The sequence below is a fragment of the Gymnoscopelus microlampas genome (genome assembly GCF_963454915.1).
Source record: "Gymnoscopelus microlampas genome assembly, contig: SCAFFOLD_246, whole genome shotgun sequence".
NCBI lineage: Eukaryota > Metazoa > Chordata > Actinopteri > Myctophiformes > Myctophidae > Gymnoscopelus > Gymnoscopelus microlampas.
The window spans coordinates 2,392-24,933 of record NW_028155814.1 but is presented as its reverse complement, the minus strand read 5'-3'; the positions used below and the strand labels follow the sequence as shown (position 1 = coordinate 24,933).

The 22,542-nt window shown below is 39.2% G+C and overlaps 2 protein-coding genes across 2 annotated transcripts; one reads left to right on the top strand and one right to left on the bottom strand.

Moving 5' to 3' along the window:
• Nucleotides 1-1,022: 1,022 nt before the first annotated feature.
• LOC311041231 (caspase recruitment domain-containing protein 8-like) lies at nt 1,023-6,173 on the top strand. Its single transcript, XM_084086136.1, has 5 exons — nt 1,023-1,078; nt 1,407-1,434; nt 1,860-1,899; nt 3,544-3,680; nt 4,177-6,173. Exons 1-5 carry the CDS (start codon nt 1,056-1,058, stop codon nt 5,509-5,511), a joined length of 1,563 nt encoding a protein of 520 aa, XP_083942262.1. The 5' UTR covers nt 1,023-1,055; the 3' UTR covers nt 5,512-6,173.
• Nucleotides 6,174-6,513: 340 nt separating this feature from the next.
• On the bottom strand, nt 6,514-20,755 carry LOC311041232 (uncharacterized protein). The gene is made up of 12 exons (XM_084086137.1): nt 20,656-20,755; nt 16,467-16,589; nt 14,976-15,179; nt 12,641-12,856; nt 11,596-11,829; nt 11,240-11,267; nt 10,693-10,748; nt 10,303-10,511; nt 9,224-9,477; nt 8,473-8,601; nt 7,885-8,077; nt 6,514-7,780 (listed from the first exon to the last, which is right to left on the bottom strand). Exons 2-12 carry the CDS (start codon nt 16,553-16,555, stop codon nt 7,566-7,568), a joined length of 1,827 nt encoding a protein of 608 aa, XP_083942263.1. The 5' UTR covers nt 16,556-16,589; nt 20,656-20,755; the 3' UTR covers nt 6,514-7,565.
• Between the last annotated feature and the right edge of the window lie 1,787 nt (nt 20,756-22,542).

Sequence of the window (22,542 nt, the reverse complement as noted above, 5' to 3'; positions counted from 1 at the left end):
TGCACGAGAGCATTCTGAGTTGAATCTGTAGAGCAGTCTGTATCTGTAGAGCAGACTGTACTCAAGCATACGGTGTGTTGTGTCTGTTGAGTGTTGCATGTAATCACTGCTTTCATTTATACCTTTTCTGTTCACACATGTTAAAGGATCTACACCATGAATTAAAATTTAAAAAAAAAAAGTTTTAATATCATATTGTTTATGTCACTCAAACGTTTTTCAAAAGGTTTGAGCCTAAATCAAGCCTCAGATATACTCATTCCAACTAACTTATCTCTGGCTTATAAAGCACTTTTACCTGCAATACCACATTGTCCTGATTTGGCATGGGGCGCTATTGAGCCAGTTTGTATGCATGTATTGTCATGTTCGGGTGAAAATCAGTTTGGTCTGTTTTGAGACCAATTTACAGAAAACCTGGGTTCAAACTGGGGTGTTTTTTTTGGGATAGAAGAGAGGTAGGGGAGACCAAAAACACACAAAAAATAAGGAAAAGTAAAAAGTCATGGTGTAGTCCCTTTAAGTTACTCTTTATCCACAAAAACAACACGTTTACAGATTCAACTTGCAAAGTACAAACATAAACCATAAGTTTACAATAACAAGTAATGTTTTACAACGACAAAATAATGTTGGCATTTATTTAAGCCCTTAGTACAAACACACACAGTCACTTGTAGAAGCATTTGGCACAACTCCCAATCATGGGAGGAAGAATTTGCTCTTATGGAGGTAAATAACAAGCTAGTGTGCCTTCTTTGTCAGAGAACAATAGCAGTTCTGAAACAGGCATCCTGATTAATATTTACCATTTTCTGATTTATTTCAACAGCAATCTATCCACAATCTGTTCTGTCACATTTTTCGGACACTTTCGGACTCATTACAGTATGTCAGACATCACTAGATACTGGCTTGGCTTCATCAAGGTCGTCAGCACTTTTAATGTCATCTCCATCACCATCACCATCAACAACATCGTTATCATCAACAGTCTTATGAAAGGACACATCATCATGACCTGCATCAACACTATCATTGCTGTCATTATCCAAATGGTCATGATGACTTCCATAAAGTATGTATTTTATATAATCTTGATAAAGCAACACAAAAGCGTAGTAAAGGTTGAATATTGCCATAAAAGGTCAGTTAGCAAGATTCGATAATGTGTTCGAACAATTGTAAGAGCGAGGGGAATCATTGATGATGCTCATAGTTAGACTGAACAAAGTTTATTGTACAAAACATGGCAGGTTTTCATTAACTCCACAGGTTACACATTAAAAATCCTCTGGAGTCGGCCATACCACCCATGGCCATATTTTGTATTTTAAAATAAAATGCCAGACACCAGAACATTTTACTTTTTAATATAATTTAAAATGTTACATTCATCTTTTCAGACATAAAATGAAAGCCACAGAAGATCAGGTAAAACAATTAATTTATATTGACTGATTGGCTGTTTTTTTTATTACATATCGGTGCTGTCGGTTGGAAAACTTGCATGTCCAAAACTGTTACTTTTCAGGAAACTTAAAAAAACGTAACTCTTGTTAATACTTTTCATTAGTTCAATATTTCTAAAAACCCATAGACACACCACACTTGCTTGTTGATCTGTTATTCTTGCTACTTTTGTGTGACACTGTTGTATGAGGAAGTAGGGCATCAATTTACACAAAAAAAAGAAAAACACGTAAAAAGTTGAAGATATGAGGTTTCTGTCCGACAACAACTATAGGCCTGTTCTTTTTAGTTGGTGTGATACAATGTGATTGCAGATTCTAAGTAATTAATTTTGTATATTGTGTTTTCTTTGTTTTATAAAACTAACATGAAATGTTTTCTTGCAGCATAAAGCTGAAGAGCATTGCGGAAGCCTGAATGTTCCTGGTAAGTGAATATGTTAGTTGATTGGACCTGATAATCGTTATTTATTTTATATATTTTTTAAATCATTAAAACAAAACGTTTTTGTTAAAACGTTAAAGCTTGTTGAGGAGTCTCCCGTCTCTCCAGCGCTTTAGTAAACACGGGCAGGTAATGGATGCTAGGGGAGGCAGCCTCCCAAAATGTACTTCTGGCTACTGTGTTTATACTAGATTATAGTTGTAGCCTAGATATGTTTGGATTATGGTGTGTCATTATTGCTGCAGTGCCACAATTATGTGACAATATGTACACGCAGGGCTCACGCAATCCATGTGTCTGGTGTAGCTGGTATGATTGACATCAATTGTAGTTTTCCAAACGATTAGAATGCACGGTACATTCCACACTCTTTCTACACCAAATCACCTGCTAGCTGCATGCCTACAGTGAGGAGCATGCAGGTAGTGGGAGCGATGAGTGGGAGCTAACGCTAGCTGGGAATCCAACACACGCTGACTTCATGTGTGTACCATAGGGACGTGTGGCCGTGCACCATGTTATTAAAAACAAAACAACTTAAACGGAACAGAACAATAGACAATTCCGCACAGACACAATGAAGGATGAGAACTTTAGCTGCTGTTCATGGTTGTAAATAGAAATGATTCCATTCCCCCTATCTACACTGACCAAAGATAGACAAGGGAAGAAAGACAGACGGACGGACGGACGGACGGACGGACGGACGGACGGACGGACGGACGGACGGACGGACGGACGGACGGACGGACGGACGGACGGACGGACGGACGGACGGACGGACGGACGGACAGACAGACAGACAGACAGACAGACAGACAGACAGACAGACAGACAGACAGACAGACAGACAGACAGACAGACAGACAGACAGACAGACAGACAGACAGACAGACAGACAGACAGACAGACAGACAGACAGACAGACAGACACACACACACACACACACACACACACACACACACACACACACACACACACACACACACACACACACACACACAGAGAGAGAGACAGACAGACAGACAGACAGACAGACAGACAGACAGACAGACAGACAGACAGACAGAGCTTCCTATACAGATTCCCCATGCTGATTTGAACAGGTAGCCTATCATTCATACATTCAAGTGGTCTGATTAATACTGTAGCTGTGTTAGATTTTTAAACAGAAGTTTAAGTGTTGTTATTTAGGCTTTTTTTGCGGCATAGTTGAATCAATAAATTGTATTTCATGTCGTGATATCCAGCTATTAATTCAACCATACTGCTTGGCTCAAGCCACCAACAGTGTGAGCGGTGGTGGGTGGAGAAGAATTCGTTGGCAGTATGAAATGCAATGTATCAGTCCACTGTTTATGTTGTTGTTATTATTATTGTTATTATTTTTTGGTTCATGGTGCCCTCCTGAACCAAACTAAACTAGACATCAGTTGTTTTAATGCAGCTACCTTGATAAATGACTGATTTTGACAATTTGAACTCAATTAAAGGATTGCGTCACCAATGTTCAACCATCTTATAATTGGTCCTCACTAATGCTCATTATAAGATGGCTTCTACTTCAGCATCCATCCATCCATCCATCCATCTAATCTTGTTTTTACAATCTTCTCGCCACCAAGAACTCAGTCCTGGTACCTCTTTGAAGTACAGAGGAAAATCCAGACTCCACAGTCTGAGTGACATCACCAGTGAAAACAGAGAAGAGACTCATAGACGATTAACTCCATCTCTCAGCTCTCCTCACTTGGATGTACAGGTACAATATGATTTATCAAATCCACCAGGCTTTAGCACATGCATCCTACAGACACAAATGAGACTCTTTGTGTCTCCTACTGGAATCGCTGCCGGTCATTAAGGCTTAGGAATGCGACAAAAACAATAAAATATCCATGTCAGGGGTGACTAATCGAAAGAAAAAAGTCATTGTGGGGGTGAACTATCTCTTTAAGGGATTAACTTCACCTTCATAACATAATATGGTCCTCTCACATTTCGAGGAGTTGGGCAGTAGAATTGCAGTCAGAACACCCTGTACTGAAACTGTTCAGTATGAATGTGTGTATTGTTTCACCTCTAATTTGAACCCTCTGAGGGTTTCTTGGACTTTACAATATTCCTCTAATCGTCTCAACGTTTCCTCCAACATACAACGCAGATGTGTGAACCCTGCTCACCTTCCTGTGCATTGGTAAATGTAAACTATTAGCAACCTCTCTCTTTCTCTCCATCCACCCATCCCTCCATCATAGCTGTCACAGACATCTGTGACCACAGCAGGACAGGTGTCCACTCCAGTATCGGTCAACAGCGGTACAGACCCCAGCTCCCAGCATATCCAGACAGGCAGCCCCACAGTCTGCCAGGGAGAGGTGAAGGTGAAGAAGCAGGAAGAGGAGGATGAGGAGGGGGAAGCAGAGAGAGGGAGCAAGATGGTCAAGGGTCAACCTGTTACACTACTGGACAACATACAAATATTTAAACCTGATATCATTGTTGTAGAAAACAAGGAAAGCTACAGGTTCCACTGCACCCAAGCAGGGCTGTTCCAATGCAGCGTGACCGGCCTGGTGTTTAAGATGGAGGCAGCGGGAGATGTGACTTACGGGACAGTCCCTTGGAATGAAAGGCTTCTAGCCCAGCTTGACCAGAGGCCTGCAGGACCGCTGTTTGACATGAAAGGCCCTCAGGGGTCCGTGTGTCGTTTACACCTTCCACATTGTGAGATCCTCTCCACGGGTGGAGGCAAATCCCTGTCTGTTGTCCATGTGACGGATGAGGGCATTGAGCTTATCGACCCCATTGAGATCACAGACACTCATGTTATCATAAATGTAACTGGATTTTCTTTACTTGGTATCATCATTGCAATGTTCTCCAGGCCCAAACCTATCCTGGCACACGTGTTATTGTTTTATACACCACCAACTGTTGGTGATGATGATGAGCCCATATCAATCCTTAATGTATTGCTGCTGCCTAAGAATATTGTGCTGGATGAAGTAAAGAACAAAAGGAGGCAGCACAATAGAGAAGAGATTTACATTGAAAAGCCTCCATGTAAACTAAACCCAAAGAAAGAATATACTCTCTCAACTTCCCCTCAAGTTGATTCCATCATAATTGAACCAAAAATGACAACATTTGAATTTGATGAATCATCCTATCACGATTACACAACAACATTTCAAGTCATTTTTAAGCAAAGGTGCAAGAGTGTTACGTTGTTTCTAAGAGACTGTATCACCTCAGTGTGTGCGTGGGAAGGCTATGTTCACCTTTCAGGAAGAAAACAAGTTCAGTGCACAGTGGGTCTGGCAGAGGGATGTAGATTATCCTCTGTTCGGAGCAGCTTCATTGACAGCATTTCTAATGCCAATCTCAACATTCTCCTGGACAAACTTTTAGACAGGAGGGTGATAACCGACTCTGAGCAGGAGATGGCCGCTGGGATGCACGTGACAAAGGAAAAGGCCCGTTTTGTTGTTGATACAGTGAGGAGGAAAGGAGATGCTGCAAATTCAAGCATGATATTGATTCTCCGTGATATCGACCCATGCCTCTCAACCCATCTTGAGTTGATGTAAAACTGTAGGCATTGATAATACCTTCAGTATCCGGGCAACTTCCTGCTTATTTTTCTCTTTCTGAAGGTGAAAAGACAAGTTGGACACATTGAAGTTGGATCACTATATTTAACAGTTATCTTTTTTATGACACGATCATCCAGAGCAATTTCAAAGTAAACAAATAAGGACAAGTGCCAATGCCTTGCTCAAGGACACTTCAACGGGCAGCTTGACTGTTGCACGGACACAAATTTGCTGTTTCAGGGATTGAACACATGACATTTTGACTATGATTATGCAATCACATGGATTTGCCATGTTGTTATCAACACTAGCATGATGTTACATTGTTATATAACTATAGACTGTAAGAAAATATGGACGAAGCGAGCCGTGACGTCACCCCTTGGTTTCTACAGATCCGTTTTGAAGCCACTTTTTCCAGAGAATTCAAATCCACCATCTTGGAATTTCCGGTATCGAAAAGCAACCGGAAACAAATGCTATTCGCTGGAATGGCAGCGAGGGGCGGGTCTTCACTCAGTAGAGCCAGTAGAAGCCCTATAGAAATCCATATATATATATATATTTAATTTTACTGTAGAAAAGCTTCCAGAGGATTGCAAATGTACGGTATCTGATTTTAAATGCTAGTCCTGGCAATACAGTGCAGCGCAGTTTCCTACACTCACAATGTAGTTCCATTCTGCTACCAGTAGGGTCGCCTTTTCAAAACTTCTAAATGAAAGTTATTTCCATGTAATTATATGAAAAACATGTTTTAATTGTTATTCTTGTGAAGAAAACATGAATAAAGTACATCATGAATGTTCATCAAGTTTCCATTTGATGTTCTCAGAGGTCAAATTTAACCAATCATGAACCATTGACTACAAAACTAATAATAAAATACATTTTGTTTTATCCCCCCTTACTGTACAGAAAATGTATAAAATCAAATAGCACAACATAAAACAATTATGACATTTTCTTTCCTTGTAAGAGATATTTGATACATTAGGTGGCCCAGGAGTTTGATTTGATATCATTTGATTTATTTAGCACAATGTAAGAACAATACAAAAAACAGTACACAACATATACAAAGAAAAGTGCCAGGAGGAGACAAGAAGCCCAGAGGGCTTATACCAGGCCTCTACCTATGTATAACACAATACAAATATTAATAGAACATGATTTGTAAAAAATAAAATGATTAAAATACCTGATTATCCATCACAAGATTACTGATATTAATTTAGCCAACATAGTTGACATATCAGATTTGACAAGATGTCAAATAGAGCAACCAAGCACACAGGGAATAGAGAAGAAAACATATTATAATAAACCAAACAAAAGTTATAAGGGAATGTGTGATAATGGATGTGACATTATGTGACCTGGTCAATCAGAACATCCTTCAATTTGTTCTTGTATAAATTAAGTGAAGACAGTAGAGAACTTGTCCCTGTACCAAAGTGTAGTACCTACAGGAAAATGTAACTTGACTAGTACGGTAAAAGGGCATAGGTGAAGATTTGTAGCCTGTCTAGTGTTGTATTTGTGTATTTGAGAATTTGTTTGGAAGTAATTACTAGTTCAAACGGTTATTTATAAATGTATGTATTAATGTTTCTAATCAAACTCATCCCAATCCTATGTTTTTGTTTTGAACAACCCGTTTTAGAGATTAAATTCAGATTAAAGCTTGGGCTTGATTTCCTATCCCTGATGTAATCAAAATTAAAGTAATTCTGCCCCAGTTTTTTATTTTGTAGTTTTTGTACCCCAAATCTACATACTGTATGATCCACTTTAGGAATAATAAGCTTTGAACTCTTGGGCTGGCACATGGGGAAAACACAGTCTTCTTTTAAGTTATTAAAATATAAAAAACATAAAAAAAATATCCCACTGGGATCCACATGTTAATAGTACATTTAGAGATGTCATAATAATGACAGTAGAACCAACCTATTAACCATACATATAAAATATAATATAACTGCACCATATTTACATTACATGTACACAATGCACACTGAATACAGCACTGGCATTTTGAGAATTTATATGATATTGCACTGATATTGCTTTATAGCATTCTTTCTGTCTTGCTCTTGGGTAAGATTGGCGGACAATGTACCACCTACTGTACTGTTATTTAAAACAGGTTTAGTAACGTTGCTTCCACCTGAAGCACTAGTGACATCTGAGCCAAAAAAAACATTTCCAGCAACAATGTAAGGCGTCCTTGGAGATTCATCAGAAAGTCTCTCGTCTCCTGGATGGATGAAGTGAGGTATGAACACAAGGACAGAAAACAGACTGATAATTGCTATGTTTTCTACTTTGTTAAAATATTTTTTATATTCACGATATTCTTACCACGAAGAGGCCTGTTGTTACGTATGTATGTGGATGGCATTGTGATGTCTGGACATGTCCACACAGGTTCAGCATTACGTGACGCTGCTTCGTTCTTCACTTCAGTTAACGTCATTGCTGGCAGGTTTTTACATTTGTCCTTCAGTTTCACCACAAACTTGTCAAAAAAATTGTCCTCATAAAATGGTGCTTTCTGTGTCAAATAGATGTAAACATAGATGGCAAACATTGCACTTTTTTCATGAGAATTTAACAATACATTGTTTTAATTGTTGTGTAATCGATTGAAGGTCTAACATTTTGTTTAAGATATTCATCAAGATAACAATTCTAACAACCATATTCTACAGGCCAAAGCAGCTATGCATGTATGCTCTATTGCTATACAGTCCAATAGTGGCCTGCATTCAATTAAAAGCTCAAGGGGGTCTCCAATAATGGTTGGGGTTGTCGATACAAATAAAGTCTGCAAAACAACACTTCTTCCTAAAAGCTAGACATCGTCCTGCATTTGGGTTCTGCATCACCCCAGAGGGGTTCATCATCGATTACATAGAGAAGTATATAAACATTTATACTGTATGTTACCTCAGGATTCACTTGATGTTCCGGATCAACAGACAGGAGGTAATCCTTGTCAGGGATCAGTTTACAGTCCGGAGCCACCGAGATTAAAACTTCTTTAATACAATACAGCTCCTCCCTTTTGTCTTTAACCTAGAGAGTGATCACATGCAGGGTTGAAGACATTTACATTCATGAGTGACATAGATTTTTGTGTTAACAGGAGGTTAATGTTATTTATTTTTTAATTGATAATGTCTACAACTCGTTGTTAGTAATTTATTCCCTTTCCAGTTGTTTAATAGAGGTTGCGCACCTCCATGCGCAACCCTGTGGGCAAGCTTGTGAGTCAAGCCCATTGGTCGAAACCGTTTTCGCTCGTTCGTGACAGAAGCCCCAGGCTGTTTTAAGCTGCAGTACCTATGAATGGCCAGCATGTCCAATGTGCTTCAATGTAACCTCTGGGTTCCTGGGGGCTTGGTATTTGTCAGTCCTTGTCCCTTTTATGCCCATAAATGGAGATCGCTGATGTTGTCAGTATATGCCCATATGGGCATAACCCCCTTTTGTGCGCATATATGGAGCTGACTGGATATGTTTGCGCCTGATGCCATGACGACACATTGAGGTTAGACACACTCCATATTAGTTATGGCTGTGTCAAGAGTGACGTCACAGGTCCGCCCGCCCACCTGCCCGCTGGCCCTTCCATTAGCCAATGTTAAATAGGATATGGTAATAGTTTATTTACCCCATAATCAGTACAACAACTTACCTCCTTGATGGAAATGTTTTTTGGCAGCATCAACACATGAATGGTGGATTTGTCATCTTCAGCGTTATGCAGAAGCAGCAGCACCAGAGCTCTGATAGGGTCGGAGGGAGCATCTTTGTTCTTCGTCAGGCCATATCCACTGAACCCCATGATGTCGACTATGACATGTGTCTCTGTTACCATGATGGGCTGTTTGAATGCCACATCCCCCTCTTTGGTTAAATGAGCTACATGAAAAAACTGCTGCCTGTACTCTGCGGAAAAATAGAACAAGATGTAAAGTAGGTACTATTTTAATTTGTTTGTGTGTTTGATTGCTTGAGTGTTTGTTTGTTTGTTTGTTTGTTTGTTTGTTTGTTTGTTTGTTTGTTTCTTTAAATGCATCCCAACTTGTACATCATCACGACTGCAGGAGAAGTTGCCATTATTCGATAACAGGATTTTCATTGCTATTTATCAAATTAATCACCTTTCCCACAAAATAACATGAAAACCATCAGTAAAAAGATTGTGAAATGGAGTGAATTATAGCATAGAGAGGTAATTTTGGAAAAGGGGAATGATTTATATAATCATGCTTGTCATAATCATACTCTTGGTCAACCGGAGTCAAACACAATTAATATAGAAACCAAGAGGTCCTATGACAATGGTTAAAATACTAAGGTACTGTGATTTAACTGCATGGAAAGGCCAGAAAACTGTTAAGACACATTTTAAACTAGCCATTGTACATTTGAACTGAATCAATAGCAATTGTCTATTGGACTGTATAGATCTACATTGGAGGGTGCTACAGTATAAGATTTTTATTTATTTTTTTTGAAAGGGGGAATTGAGGTACGCTTAGTGTCTCGAGCCAGACTGTTGACTCGAACAATTTTCAAATTGTCTAGTCTATGCAACCGGAAGCACTGAAAATGATTCGGGATTAAAGCGGATGCCTGCCTGGTTTTAAACTGTTTTATTCCTTAATCCTCACTGAAACTGTTTTAACAAGCAGACAGCCCAAATTACAGTGGATTTAACAATTCTATCGAGTAAAGATGATAGGCTACTTAGCTATGATAAATACTCACTTATGTCACAGTGAGGGAGGTGTAGTTGGTGTGCAGAGCCTGTCACAGAGCTGAAGTGATAGAGAGGTCCAGCAGGTCTCTTTCCAGTGTGATGTAGAAAGAGGTGGTCCCAGTGAAGTGTCTTATAGAGCAGCTCTCCCTCCCCCTCCATCCCAAACACCAAGCCTGTCACACTGCACTGGAACCGCCCAGCCTGGTCACAACGAAACCTGTGGAATAGTAAGCGAGTGAAAACAATTATAAACAGGTCTAAGGTTCTCATGAGGCATGGCCAGACTATGAAGTAAGTTGTATATGACTCCAGCATTTGGGAAGGTGAAATCTCAATATGTAAGCACTTGTCACAATCTACAATCTACAAGAAAATGAAGAAATAGTAAAGTTGCATACCGATATATTTTCTCTCTATTGTCTTCATGGATATCTGGTGTAAATTCTGTAATGGGCTAAAAATTATCAAAAAAAATGTATCAATTGATCATTGGCTACATTTATTAAACATTATGGTGTCACCAGGAACATTCATGCTTCCGCAATGGTCTTCAGCTTTATGCTGCAAGAAACCACATTTCATATTATTTTTTATAAGACAAAGAAAACACAATAAATACAAAATGAATTACTTAAAATGTGCGATCACATTTTATCACACCAACTAAAAAGAGCACAGGCCTATAGTTGTTGTTGGACAGAAACCTCATATCTTCAACTGTGTAACTGTTTTTTTTTTGTGATGCCCTACTTCCTCATACAACAGTGTGACACAAAAGTAGCAAGAACAGCAGATCTACAAGCACATGTGATGTGTCTATGGGTTTTTAGAAATATTGAACCAATGAAATGTATTAACAAGAGAATTTTTATTTAAGTTTCCTAACCGACAGCAACGCTATGTAATAACAAAGGCCAATCAGTCAATATAAATTAATTGTTTTACCTGATCTTCTGTGGCTTTCACTTCATGTCTGAAACAAATTATGTAACATTTTAAATGACATTCAAATATTGTACTTTTCTGGGGTCTGGCATTTTGTTATAAAATACAACATATGGCCATGGGTGGTATGGTCGACTCCAGAGGATTATAATGTGTAACCTGTGGAGTTAATGAAAACCTGCCATGTTTTGTACAATAAACTTTGTTCAGTCTAACTATGAGCATCATCAATGATTCCATTCGCTCTTACAATTATTCGAACACATTATCGAAACAAGCTAACTGACCTTTTATGGCAATGTTCAACCTTTACTACGCTTTTGTGTTGCTTTATTAAGAAGATATAAAATACATACTTTATGGAAGTCATCATGACAATGTGGATAATGACAGCAATAATGTTGATGCATTTCATGATGATATGTTGTTCCATAAGACTGTTGATGATAACAATGTTGTTGATGGTGTGGCTGATGGTGTGGCTGATGGTGATGGCGATGGTGGCAGCAATAGTTGTAGTGATGATGATGGTAGCAGTACTGATGACCATGGAGAAGACTATCAGCAGGTGTCCAGTGTTGACTAACTTACTGTAGTGAGTAACACAGCCCATGTAGCCAGGTCCAGTCACAACCATTCAAGAGGGAGAGAGTGGTTAATAAGTGGTGTTTTACAGTAGAGCAGAGATACAGTACTAAACATTAATCAGGGGCCACACAGTAAAATACACAGATATATCCGAGAGCCTTAAAAAAAAAATGTTTCTTTTTTTTTCTCCAAGTTATACAATGTTTTGAAATGATCAAGTTACAAATGAGTGACGCTTTATTCCGAAAAATGTGACAGAACAGAATGTGGATAGATTGCTGTTGAAATAAATCAGAGAATGGTAAATATTAATCCGGATGCCTGTTTCAGAACTGTTATTGTTCTTTGACAAAGAAGGCACACTAGCTTGTTATTTACCTCCATAAGAGCAAATTATTCCTCCCATGTTTGGGAGTGGTGCCAAATGCTTCTACAAGTGACCTTGTGTGTTTGTACTATGGGCTTAAATGAATGCCAACATTATTTTGTAGTTGTAAAACATTACTTGTTCTTGTAAACTTATGGTTTATGTTTGTACTTTGCAAGTTGAATCTGTAAACCTGTTGTTTTTGTGGATAAAGATTAACAGTTGAGTGCATACTGCTCTACAGATACAGTCTGCTCTACAGATACAGTCTGCTCTACAGATACAACTCAGTATGCTCTCGTGCAGATTGTTGACATGAAGTTTGCTCTTCTGGTTGAGAGCAATCAGATTTACAAACCTGTCTATTATGTTATTGTTCAACCTTTACTAAGCTTCTTTATTATTGCTTTATTAAGCTTTATTGCTTTATAATATTATGTACATACTTTATGGAAGGTATTGTGGCAACAATGTCAATGAGCACATTGACACTGTTAATGCTCAGGACCGAGATCATGATGAGGTGTATTTCCATGAGATTTATGATGACGTTGATGATGATGGTGATGTTGACACAAATGATGACCATGATGAAGACCACAAGACAGTATCCGATATTGACAAACTGACTCATGAATACAAGCCAGTCCTTACTGTATATCCTGTCACAAGCATCCAATAGAGGGGGAGAAAGTAGTTAATACAATTTGTTTTACATAATATAATACATGACAGCACAGAAACATGTGAAACATTATCGAATCTAGGTAAAAACTGTATGCCTGTTCCTGACTAGGTGTAATAAAGTATGTATACCTGGTCTTAGCAAGAACGCGGCTGGCCATACTATAACTATGTAGATATTGTTTGGAAAGAAACTTGCTCTTGTTTTGTCTGGCAGGCCACATGGCTGGGATGTAGAGATTACCAGGTTGATGAACCTGTATCTGCCAGATTCCCTACCACTAACATGAAAAGTCTGTCAAATTTCCTCTTGCTACTTCCATGTGTCCTGGTGGCTGAACAACATGACTGACACAGCCCTGGGTAGGTAATCCAGCCTGGCGGAGATCTTTGCTCTAGAAAAGCACACTTTTCTAGTGTTCAATTTACATTTGCTATTTTGAGCAAAATACATTTTGTTTTTTTTGTAACAAAAATCCATACGGGTCAGTTTGGACCTGTAACACCACATATATTATGGTAATAATATTATTAATTAAAACAATTTAAAAGAACAAGCAATTTGCTAGTTAGTCTATTACTATTTATTTAAGAAAATACTAATAATTGAAAACAAGTGGTAAGATGGAAGGTCCATGGGGCCAAATATCATTTAACCCTTGCATTGTGTTAGAAACCTGCTGACACTTTTGGTGTTAGCGGGTCAAAACGGTCAGGACCGTTTTTGAGAAGCTATGCGTTATGTGCCATAAACGGTCCAGACGGTTTTGGACCATTTTTGTTTTTTATATTTTTTTCCCACGTGGGGCGCTCTAACGAAACTTTGGGATCATCCAAGGAGTCTCTAAGAAGGAGAGGTGGATCCATGTCAAAAATGCTTCCGGTCGTCCGCTCCAATGTTAACTCCTTGACTAAAAGCTTAAAGGGATACTAGGGAGTTCAGAGGTAAATACACACCAGCAGTACTTTTCCCCGACCACCAGGGGGTGACACAGGAGGGACCTCCATAGAGAGGTTCTTTTGTAGGCATGGTGCCCGAAAACAGGTTGTTTTATTGGGATACAATATGCGGAAATTCCCGCCCTGCTGGTTCTCTGAATTTTTATTTTTAAATAGGCTCTTTCATGATAAATTGACCACATATATGAAGTTAAACAACTAAATTCTATCCACACGCTATCTTACAATTAAATTCTGTGCCTCAAAAACGAAGTTTGAGAGCGTTTTAAAACCGAAAGTAAACGTTCATACGGACACGGACGCGCACGGACGCGCACATGCGTGCGTTAATTTACGTCCCGGTAGTAAACATAGAACACATAAACATTAGGGAAAATACGGATTTCAGAAGGAGGACTGTGTTTCAATGCATATAAACACCCCAGCATAATTATATAGTGGCTGATAGAGGGGAAAAAATGCAAAATATATATATATATATATTTTTTAAATTTAGGCTTAATGTTCCCTACAATGCCTTTAATATCTCCCATTTATTTTTAACGTGGTGGAAATTAGCTGCTTTCGATCGGCGATCACTCTGCAATGGAGGATCGCGTTAGAAATATTATTGTTCCAGGCGTTAGGTGGGACCCTCCACCGTCTCGCACGCACACTTTGTTTACATGCACGTCCTCGTCGGGGCTTCTACAGCACGAAACATATCAACGTAAGTGGATGGAAGATGTGCTGGCACTAGATGTACGCTATTTTAATAAACCTTTGGCACACGATGTGTTAACTCAGCCCAAAATACAAAAAAAAAAAATATATATATATATATATGTTTTTCCCCCACAGGTCATATTTGACCCTTAACACCACAGATATCACCTTTTTTTTTTATAGAGACCATCAAACTAAAATGGTGGTAATAAGTGTTAAAATAGCTGTTTCTGAGGATATCATGAAGCTTTGTTCCAATATATAAATGTAAAGGGTACTTGTTACCTATTTAAACTTGAAAACACAATGGAAGGGTTAAAATAAGAAGTATAAGAAGTTAGCAATAAGGTGAAAACAAAAGGTTGATGATCTTATTTTTACTCACTCACTCAGAGATTTTTAGATTAAAGATAGATTATACAATTTACATACTTTATGAAATTCATTGTGGTAAGCATCATGAACATGACAACGTTGGTGTTCATGCTGAACATGATGATGTGTTCTTCAGTAAGTTGGTTGTAGTTGTTGATGATGGTGATGACCATAGTGACGTAATTGATGGCTATGATGATGCTTGCCAGAAAGTGTATGGCATTCCACAACGGAGTATTGAATGCAACACAGTCCAAGTAACTATGACCAGTCACAGCCATTGAAGACAGAGAGAGAGAGAGAGAGAGAGAGAGAGAGAGAGAGAGAGAGAGAGAGAGAGAGAGAGAGAGAGAGATTAATAACATGTTTTACATTAGATCAGGGGTCTTCAATGTTTTTCAGGCCAAGGACCCCTTAGTTGAGAGAGAGATGAAGCAGGGACCCCCCACTACATATTGTATACAATTGTGTTGCAGATAACTTTTTCACAGATTTCATAGATAGCGTGTATTTTCAGAGAGTTAGCCTTTTACACCCTCAATATTTAGTCAACTTGACCGTTGGCTCTGTACTTGGTCTGCTCTTTTTACCTCTACAACAACTCTCCGAAATAGCCGATCTACAAGCTCACAATGCCTCGATCTGCTATTTTCGGCTAATGTTCTCCATCACACAAACATTTGGCGGACCCCCTGTAGTATCTCTGAGGACCCCCTGTTGAAGACCCCTACACTGGGGCGGGGGCAGCAGGCACTGATGTTCCAGTTTGCACAATAACTTGCAAACTATACGCTGAAGGGCTCCATGCCCAAACTCCAACACATACACCACTGCCGATCCAAATGCACAATGAGGGGGAGGACACACCAGGCTGATTTGAAGCACATATCTGCCTCAAGATCCAATCTTAAACCACCTCAACTAACTCCATTACAAGGGACATTGAAGTTGCTCTCCCCCCCTTCTCCCCTTTTGCATCAGATCAAATCGTTCTTCCTCTCACCAAATTTCCTACAAATGGAAATTATCTGAGCATCAACTACAACGTCCTATCAGCAGGAGACCAATTTCGTGTCTGTGACCAACTTCACAGACACAGGAATACCTGAGTATCACTAGTTGTTTTCCTTGTTCTTTCCTTCTATTTCTATTCTTCCCCTTCCTGAAAACTAAAAAATTATGGGTATGAAAAATAATATCATCCACTTATTTACACCTGTACACCTGTGATGTGACAATAAAACTGATTCTGATTGTTAAAAAGGTTTTCACCTCACCCAAGTGGTTGTGGTTAATAGATATCAGCCTGTGTTATTAAGGCTATTGTAAGGTAGATTTAAACGCTACAACAGCTGGGTATGTTAATCTATGTTGGCAACTGGACAGACAGATATATATGGGCATATACTGATGACATCATATATTGGGATCTTCATATGCATATTAATCGGATCGGCGGTGCGACATTGGCCAAACCTCTAGTTTCTTAAATGTCCCTTTGATTATGTTCTGGCCCAGCATCTATGTCTGATGGTGAAATAATGATACCTTCTGGCCAATGCTGTAGAGAATGTAGAAGTCTGTGGCGCTGTAGAGGGGCATTTTCCAGAAGTGGTCGGCTCCTGTTTATCACCCATTGTTTCTCACTTTGAAAAGAATCCTTGAAGTTGCCTGTTGAAAGTGAAAATAAGGATGATTGCAACTCAAAACCATCATCAAAGCTTGTGAAAATTAAACATTACGACACCAATATGATCTGGGGATTTGAGACATCCAGTAAGATATATATTAAGCAAATAATTGGAATAAATATACCAGTGGAACAGTATATGCTGGGAATGCAAGACGGCTTAGACAATACATACTGTTATATCTATGAGTCATTGCTTTTAGCTGCCAAACCAAATATTTGATTATTGTATACAAATTATCTAAACACAACAGTGACTCAATTAAGCAATATTACACAGCAGTGATGCGGTCAGCAACAAGGTGGAGCTGAGTTCAGCAAGCATCACTGAAGGAACATAGCTAGTACTCATAACATGTCACAATTAGATGTTAAAAAAAGGTGTAGTCAGAAAGACTATAAATGCTACTTTCAGGGAAAACAGTGCTGTGTGCGTGCATGTGTACCAGCCAGGTATTACAGAAGCCAGACGTCCCCTCAAGTAGAGGAAGTAACATTATTGGGTTTGTTAAAAGAAAATAAATAAATAAATAAATAAAAGTCACTGACTAAAGGTCTTGAATTACAACAGACGTGGTCATTAAACTGACCAGAATTCTTTGTCTCACTATTTGTAGCACAATTTCATCATCAGCCCAGACAGAAATTGCATTTCAAGAGGGCAAGACAACAGTAATGATCCTAACTAAGCATGGAATGCATTTTTACACGCAAGTGCTGTGACAACTTTTCCATTGAACAGGAAAGTTATGTTTGAAGCCAGCCTGCACGCATAGGCTATGTCTCTTATCAGTCTGATGTTGTCTGAAAGGAATTGTATTAGATAAGTATGGAATGCTGCACTGTCATGCAGAGCTGCCAACTCTCACACAATGAGCTTGAGACATACGCAAACAACGCTCTTCACAATGAGACTGCCGGTATTTGAGCGATAAAGTGAATTAAATTATTGTATCTGCAGTAGCCCCACCCATTAACTGTAGTGAAAACTACTAGGTGCAACATCAAGTACAACAATGAATACACAAATGCATTTCTTTGGTGTGCGGCGGTGACTCCATTGCCTAACAACAATTATGTTAGGTATGCGCGTGTATATTTATTTATTATGAACAGCGGTGCTGTCCATGTGGTGCTCAGTGCTGCGCTGACAGTGACTGCCGATGAGTGGGTTTTTAATTGAGGCTACATTGCAGGCAGCAGAGAAAAGTTGAGGGGGGAGATGCAGATGCCAACACAGATAGTCAAGTTAAAAAGGTACCTATTCAACAAGTGAAGGGGCAGGGTAGCGCCAGCGGGAAAGGTATAATGAATCTCAGGCAAGGGGCATGGGAGAGTAACTTGAAAAGGTAACACTAGATCCGGGGTCCTCGCCATGTGAGCTTGTGATGGACATTTCCGCCAATATTTTATTTTTGCCACGGACATGCAAAACAAGTGATCAGTAATATTATCAGAAACACATAGGCCTAGCCCCAGATGTATACAGTACTAATGGACTCTTGATGAGCCATAGTGTCTACTCTATTCCACTGCGCTACACATTTTAAAACGAGCCACAGCAGCCACTCAATTATTTTGGGGGGATAAGACGATCTACAAGCTCACATCACGGCATGTTGTGAGCATGTACAGTAGATCAGCAATTATCTTTTATTTTTTGTCAATAATGCTATGCCCACGATTGGGATGTCAGGATTAAAGTGGTTAGCTATACTTTAGAACACCTGGAGACTGGGAAGTTATCCACTGTATGCTGGCAGGGCAGTTCTGAGACAGGCATTAAATGTGGCATGGTCCAAGTATATGTTTGGGATTTCAATAATTGGGTCTTATCAGTACAGACAGTGCTTCTATCTTACAATGCAGGAGCAAAAGGGCCACTTAGCTGCAAAGGTGAGTGGGTGCATAATTTATACTTCATATGGTTAATACAGTATATAGACAGATGGCTTTTCAGACGACATTGTTACTTGATGGCAGGAGGAGACAGGAAGTTCCAGTGTCGTATCTCGGGTCCTCTGCTTATAGAATATGGACTGAAACTACCATATTAATATATTATAAATGTTCAAATGTTACATTTAATTAGAAGACCAAAAAAAGTTGTTAGTTGGGGATTTTAGATGTGCCATCAGCTGCAATTGAGTGAATCAAGATTACAGCCCGACAAGATCCTGCCTTTTATTAATAGAGCAGGTGGTGGCCGCTTCAAGTGTGAACCTCAACACTGCACCCAGCTGAGTTCTTTTGTTCCGATTGTAAAATTATATAATATTATGCAAGAGTGCTTGTTGACACTAAAACAGTTGTACCTTTCAGCCAAGCAAACTGACAAGAATTAAGCTAAAACAGGATTATTTATGAAATACTTAGTAGTCTTTTCTAAATTCACAGATAGATATGAGCTTTAGTAAAATATAGTTGAAATTCAGTGGGATAATTATGATCATTCTGTGTTTAAAGTCCGAGGTTAATGGCAACATCGTTGATAAAGTGTTCCGGACACTCGCTCCGGATGGGAGGGGCTGAGCTCTCCAAGTATGGTAAATGGCTGAGGAACTCAGGATGGAGTGCGCGTTTATTTTAAGTAATCTTAATTATCTAGATCATTCATACGACATCGGACATGTTAATGTTTGGACTTCTTTAAAAGCTAATAAAATGTTATGTAATAACGTCATAAATCTGAGTTTAGGCAGAGCTGTAGTTTAATGGATAAGGAGATAAGAGAATAATGTCACGTGGTACAGTTCTTCTGTGAAGGAGACAGGTAGGCATTTTCCAATGTATGTGAAAGGACTGGCCCACAATCATTTGTTCTGAAATAAGCTTGTTTGTGATTTGATTAACAGAGAAAGGAGGTAGACCTGTTTGTAATAAATGCATTGGTATATATTGAGTTGTTTTTGAGAGATTCAGGGCTCTGCAGAATTGGTGAAATGCAGAGGCCATGTTCAACAGGATAAAGTAGATTCTATGGACAAATTGCTCTATACAAGATCTGACCGAAATTGTATGTGATTGCTAAAAGACTCTGACAATAAAGTGAATTGTTGAGAAAGAAAAACTCCGGTCTCTGAGCTGTGATCGCTTATAAAATAAAAACAATTGAAAATATTTTTCTTATAAAGAAAAAGAAAAAAGTTGATGACCCCTGCACTAGATGCATGAAAAGATATACGCACAAGGAATACACTGGTGGAGTGGTGGTTTAGCTAGATGGCAAGAAGCGAGATACTTGATGAAGCCCTACGTGGGCGAAATGTCGTTCACAGCAGAGCAGTTTATCCTTTTGTTTCTTCACTTGATTATTTTGGGGTCCAGCACCGTGTTTAAAGTGCTGTGGGGATGTGCATATCGTACCTTTTTTCACAAGCAGCTGTAACAATAATATGGTGATGAGTGGAGAGCAGACAGGGGTTCAAGTTCTGTGAGTTTGATGAGTTGATGGCAGGTATAGGTTTGTTAGGTTTGTGAGGAGACTGAAAACAGTCATAGGGCCTACCAGGGAGAGAAGGAAACAGAAAGGAGACAGAGATAGAGACAGACAGACAGACCATGACAGCAGGGCTGCCGACTTTTCAGAAAACCTTGGAATAAGATTTGTTGGTGTGTGCAGCAAATATTATTATTATTATTATTATTATTATTATAATAATTATTATTATTACCCTTATTATTATTATTATTATTATTAGTAGTAGTAGTAGTAGTAGTAGTAGTAGTAGTATTAGTAGTATTATTAATAACAACATCATTCATATTATTATCATTATATTTAGCTTCTTTGTGTGTTTGCACACACAGACAGACAACAACCACCAGACAACCTGTTTTAATTGTACTACTGTACAAAAAATATAAACAACATTAATGTGTTCAGCATTGCTTGATTTATGAAGACAAATCATGGCCATGTATAACAATAACAGGCACACATAATCCGTGAACAAATTCATATCAAACCAAAGGCATAAAGTAGCATTTGTCTAATGCAGGCCGGAATAGCGTTGCCATTCCTTATTATTTAACATCATCACTTACATTGGTTTCAAAATTGTCAAAGGAATCACTTCGATGTCGGTCAGGGGAATCTTTGCGAGACGCAGTTGCAGGTGTTGTTCCGTCTTCACGTAGTCGCATCTCAGACAAGTTGACACATTTCCTTTAGGATCCTGAGACTACAAACGGCTGACTCCCGTAAACCGGTTTTGTGCATATCTGTCGCTGTATCTGTGTTGCTCAACAAGGTCAGTGACGTCATCAAGCGCTGCGTCATCGGAGCACACCGGCCGCACGGTTTTCCACAGTGGTGTAAAGTAACTAAGTACATGTACTCAAGTACTGTACTTAAGTACAATTTTGAGGTATTTTTACTTTACTGGAGTATTTCCAATTTTCAATGTTACTTCTACTTCACTACATCTGAGAGGCAAATATTGTACTTTACTCTACTACAATTATTTGAAAACTTTAGTTACTAGTTACTTTGTAGATTTTGATTATTATTACAAAACCACTTCAGCCCAATACATTTCGGCCATTTGAAAATAGCCGATGCATTGTGAGCTTGTGGATCTGTATTTGCAAAATATTTTAATGCATTTTATAAATTTGAAAACTTTGTGAAATGGGACCTTCTGCATAATGAGTACCGATCTACAGGCTCACAATGGGTTGCATCGCGACACATTGTGAGCTTATAGATCTCAGAATCAGAATCAGAATCAGAATCAGGTTTATTGTCACATCACAGGTTTACAAGGTAAAAAAAGTGGGTGAAATTCGTTTTTGTTCATCATTCCCATCGCAACGTTAATTTCCATAGAAAGAAGAGGGGGGGAGGAAGAAGAAGAGGGGAAGAAGAAGAAGAAGAGGGATCTGCTATTTTCAACACTTTTTGTGGGAAAACATTAGATTTTTTGGGGAAAACTTTTACTTTTGGTACTTCAAGTACATTTTGATACCAATACTTTTGTACTTTACTCTAGTACATTTTAAATTCTGGACTTTTACTTGTAACAGAGTATTTCTTCATTGCATTATTGATACTTTGACTTAAGTGAAACAATTTAGTACTTTTTCCACCACCTGCTGGGCTCCTTCCGGACAAGAGGGGGCCCGCCCAGCACCGCTCGTACCCGACGGAGGCGCCTCTCTCGTCCCATATATACCGCTGGCCTGGATTCTATGGTTCCCCCCTCCCTACAGGGGAGGGGGAGAGAGCCCTCGGACTTCCACCTCCGGGCAACGTGCTGACTGCCCCGACACCGTCCCACGACGGTGTCTCGCGCTGGGCATTGGCGCCCGGATTTACAAGCCAGAACAGGTTGAAAAAAACACACCCAGTGTGAAGTGGGCGGTGTGGTCACAGTGGTCATCACAGTGATGGAAGTGATTCACTTAAAAAAAAACATAAATGTTTTTTTTTTAAGTCCATACTGCTATTCATAGGGCTGCACATGTGTCATGTGTTTCGCTAGCCAATCACAGTCCTGGATTTGCAAAGTCAGCCAATCACATTACAGCTAGTGGTGATGACACTAGCTGTAATGTGATTGGCTGACTTTGCAAAAGTATAGATTTGCATTGACCGTGGAAGGGTTAGCGTTGTAGACTGCGTTGTAGACTATTGGCCAATCACGGTGCAGGATTGGTCAGTGTCCAAAAAAAAGCGGTGGTTTAATGCAAAAAAAAAAAATGATTTGATTGGCTCGCGCTTTGCTGCGTCATCGGAGCTATTTGTAGTTTTGTATTTGTATCTGGAAGTTGAACCCGGCTTAACTTTAATTTATCTTTTGTAGCTGCTACAAACGTCAAATGTATCTTTGTATCTTCATGTCGCTGGCTTCCATGGAAAATTAATGGTAGACTGTGTCTTTGTATATGCTCGTGTGAACGCAGCAGCCAGACTGCATCACAATTATTCTA

What these genes read in the sequence shown, in the direction of transcription:
- LOC311041231 (XM_084086136.1), top strand. Translation starts at nt 1,056, where the DNA reads ATGGTCATGATGACTTCCATAAA. An exon ending in GTCATGATGACTTCCATAAA is followed by an intron (nt 1,079 to 1,406) that starts GTATGTATTTTA and finishes TCATCTTTTCAG; the next exon opens with ACATAAAATGAAAGCCACAG. An exon ending in TGAAAGCCACAGAAGATCAG is followed by an intron (nt 1,435 to 1,859) that starts GTAAAACAATTA and finishes GTTTTCTTGCAG; the next exon opens with CATAAAGCTGAAGAGCATTG.
- LOC311041232 (XM_084086137.1), bottom strand. Translation starts at nt 16,555, where the DNA reads ATGGGTGATAAACAGGAGCCGACCACTTCTGGAAAATGCCCCTCTACA. An exon ending in ACCACAATGAATTTCATAAA is followed by an intron (nt 12,857 to 14,975) that starts GTATGTAAATTG and finishes TGCTTGTGACAG; the next exon opens with GATATACAGTAAGGACTGGC. An exon ending in TAACAACAGGCCTCTTCGTG is followed by an intron (nt 7,781 to 7,884) that starts GTAAGAATATCG and finishes TCATCCATCCAG; the next exon opens with GAGACGAGAGACTTTCTGAT.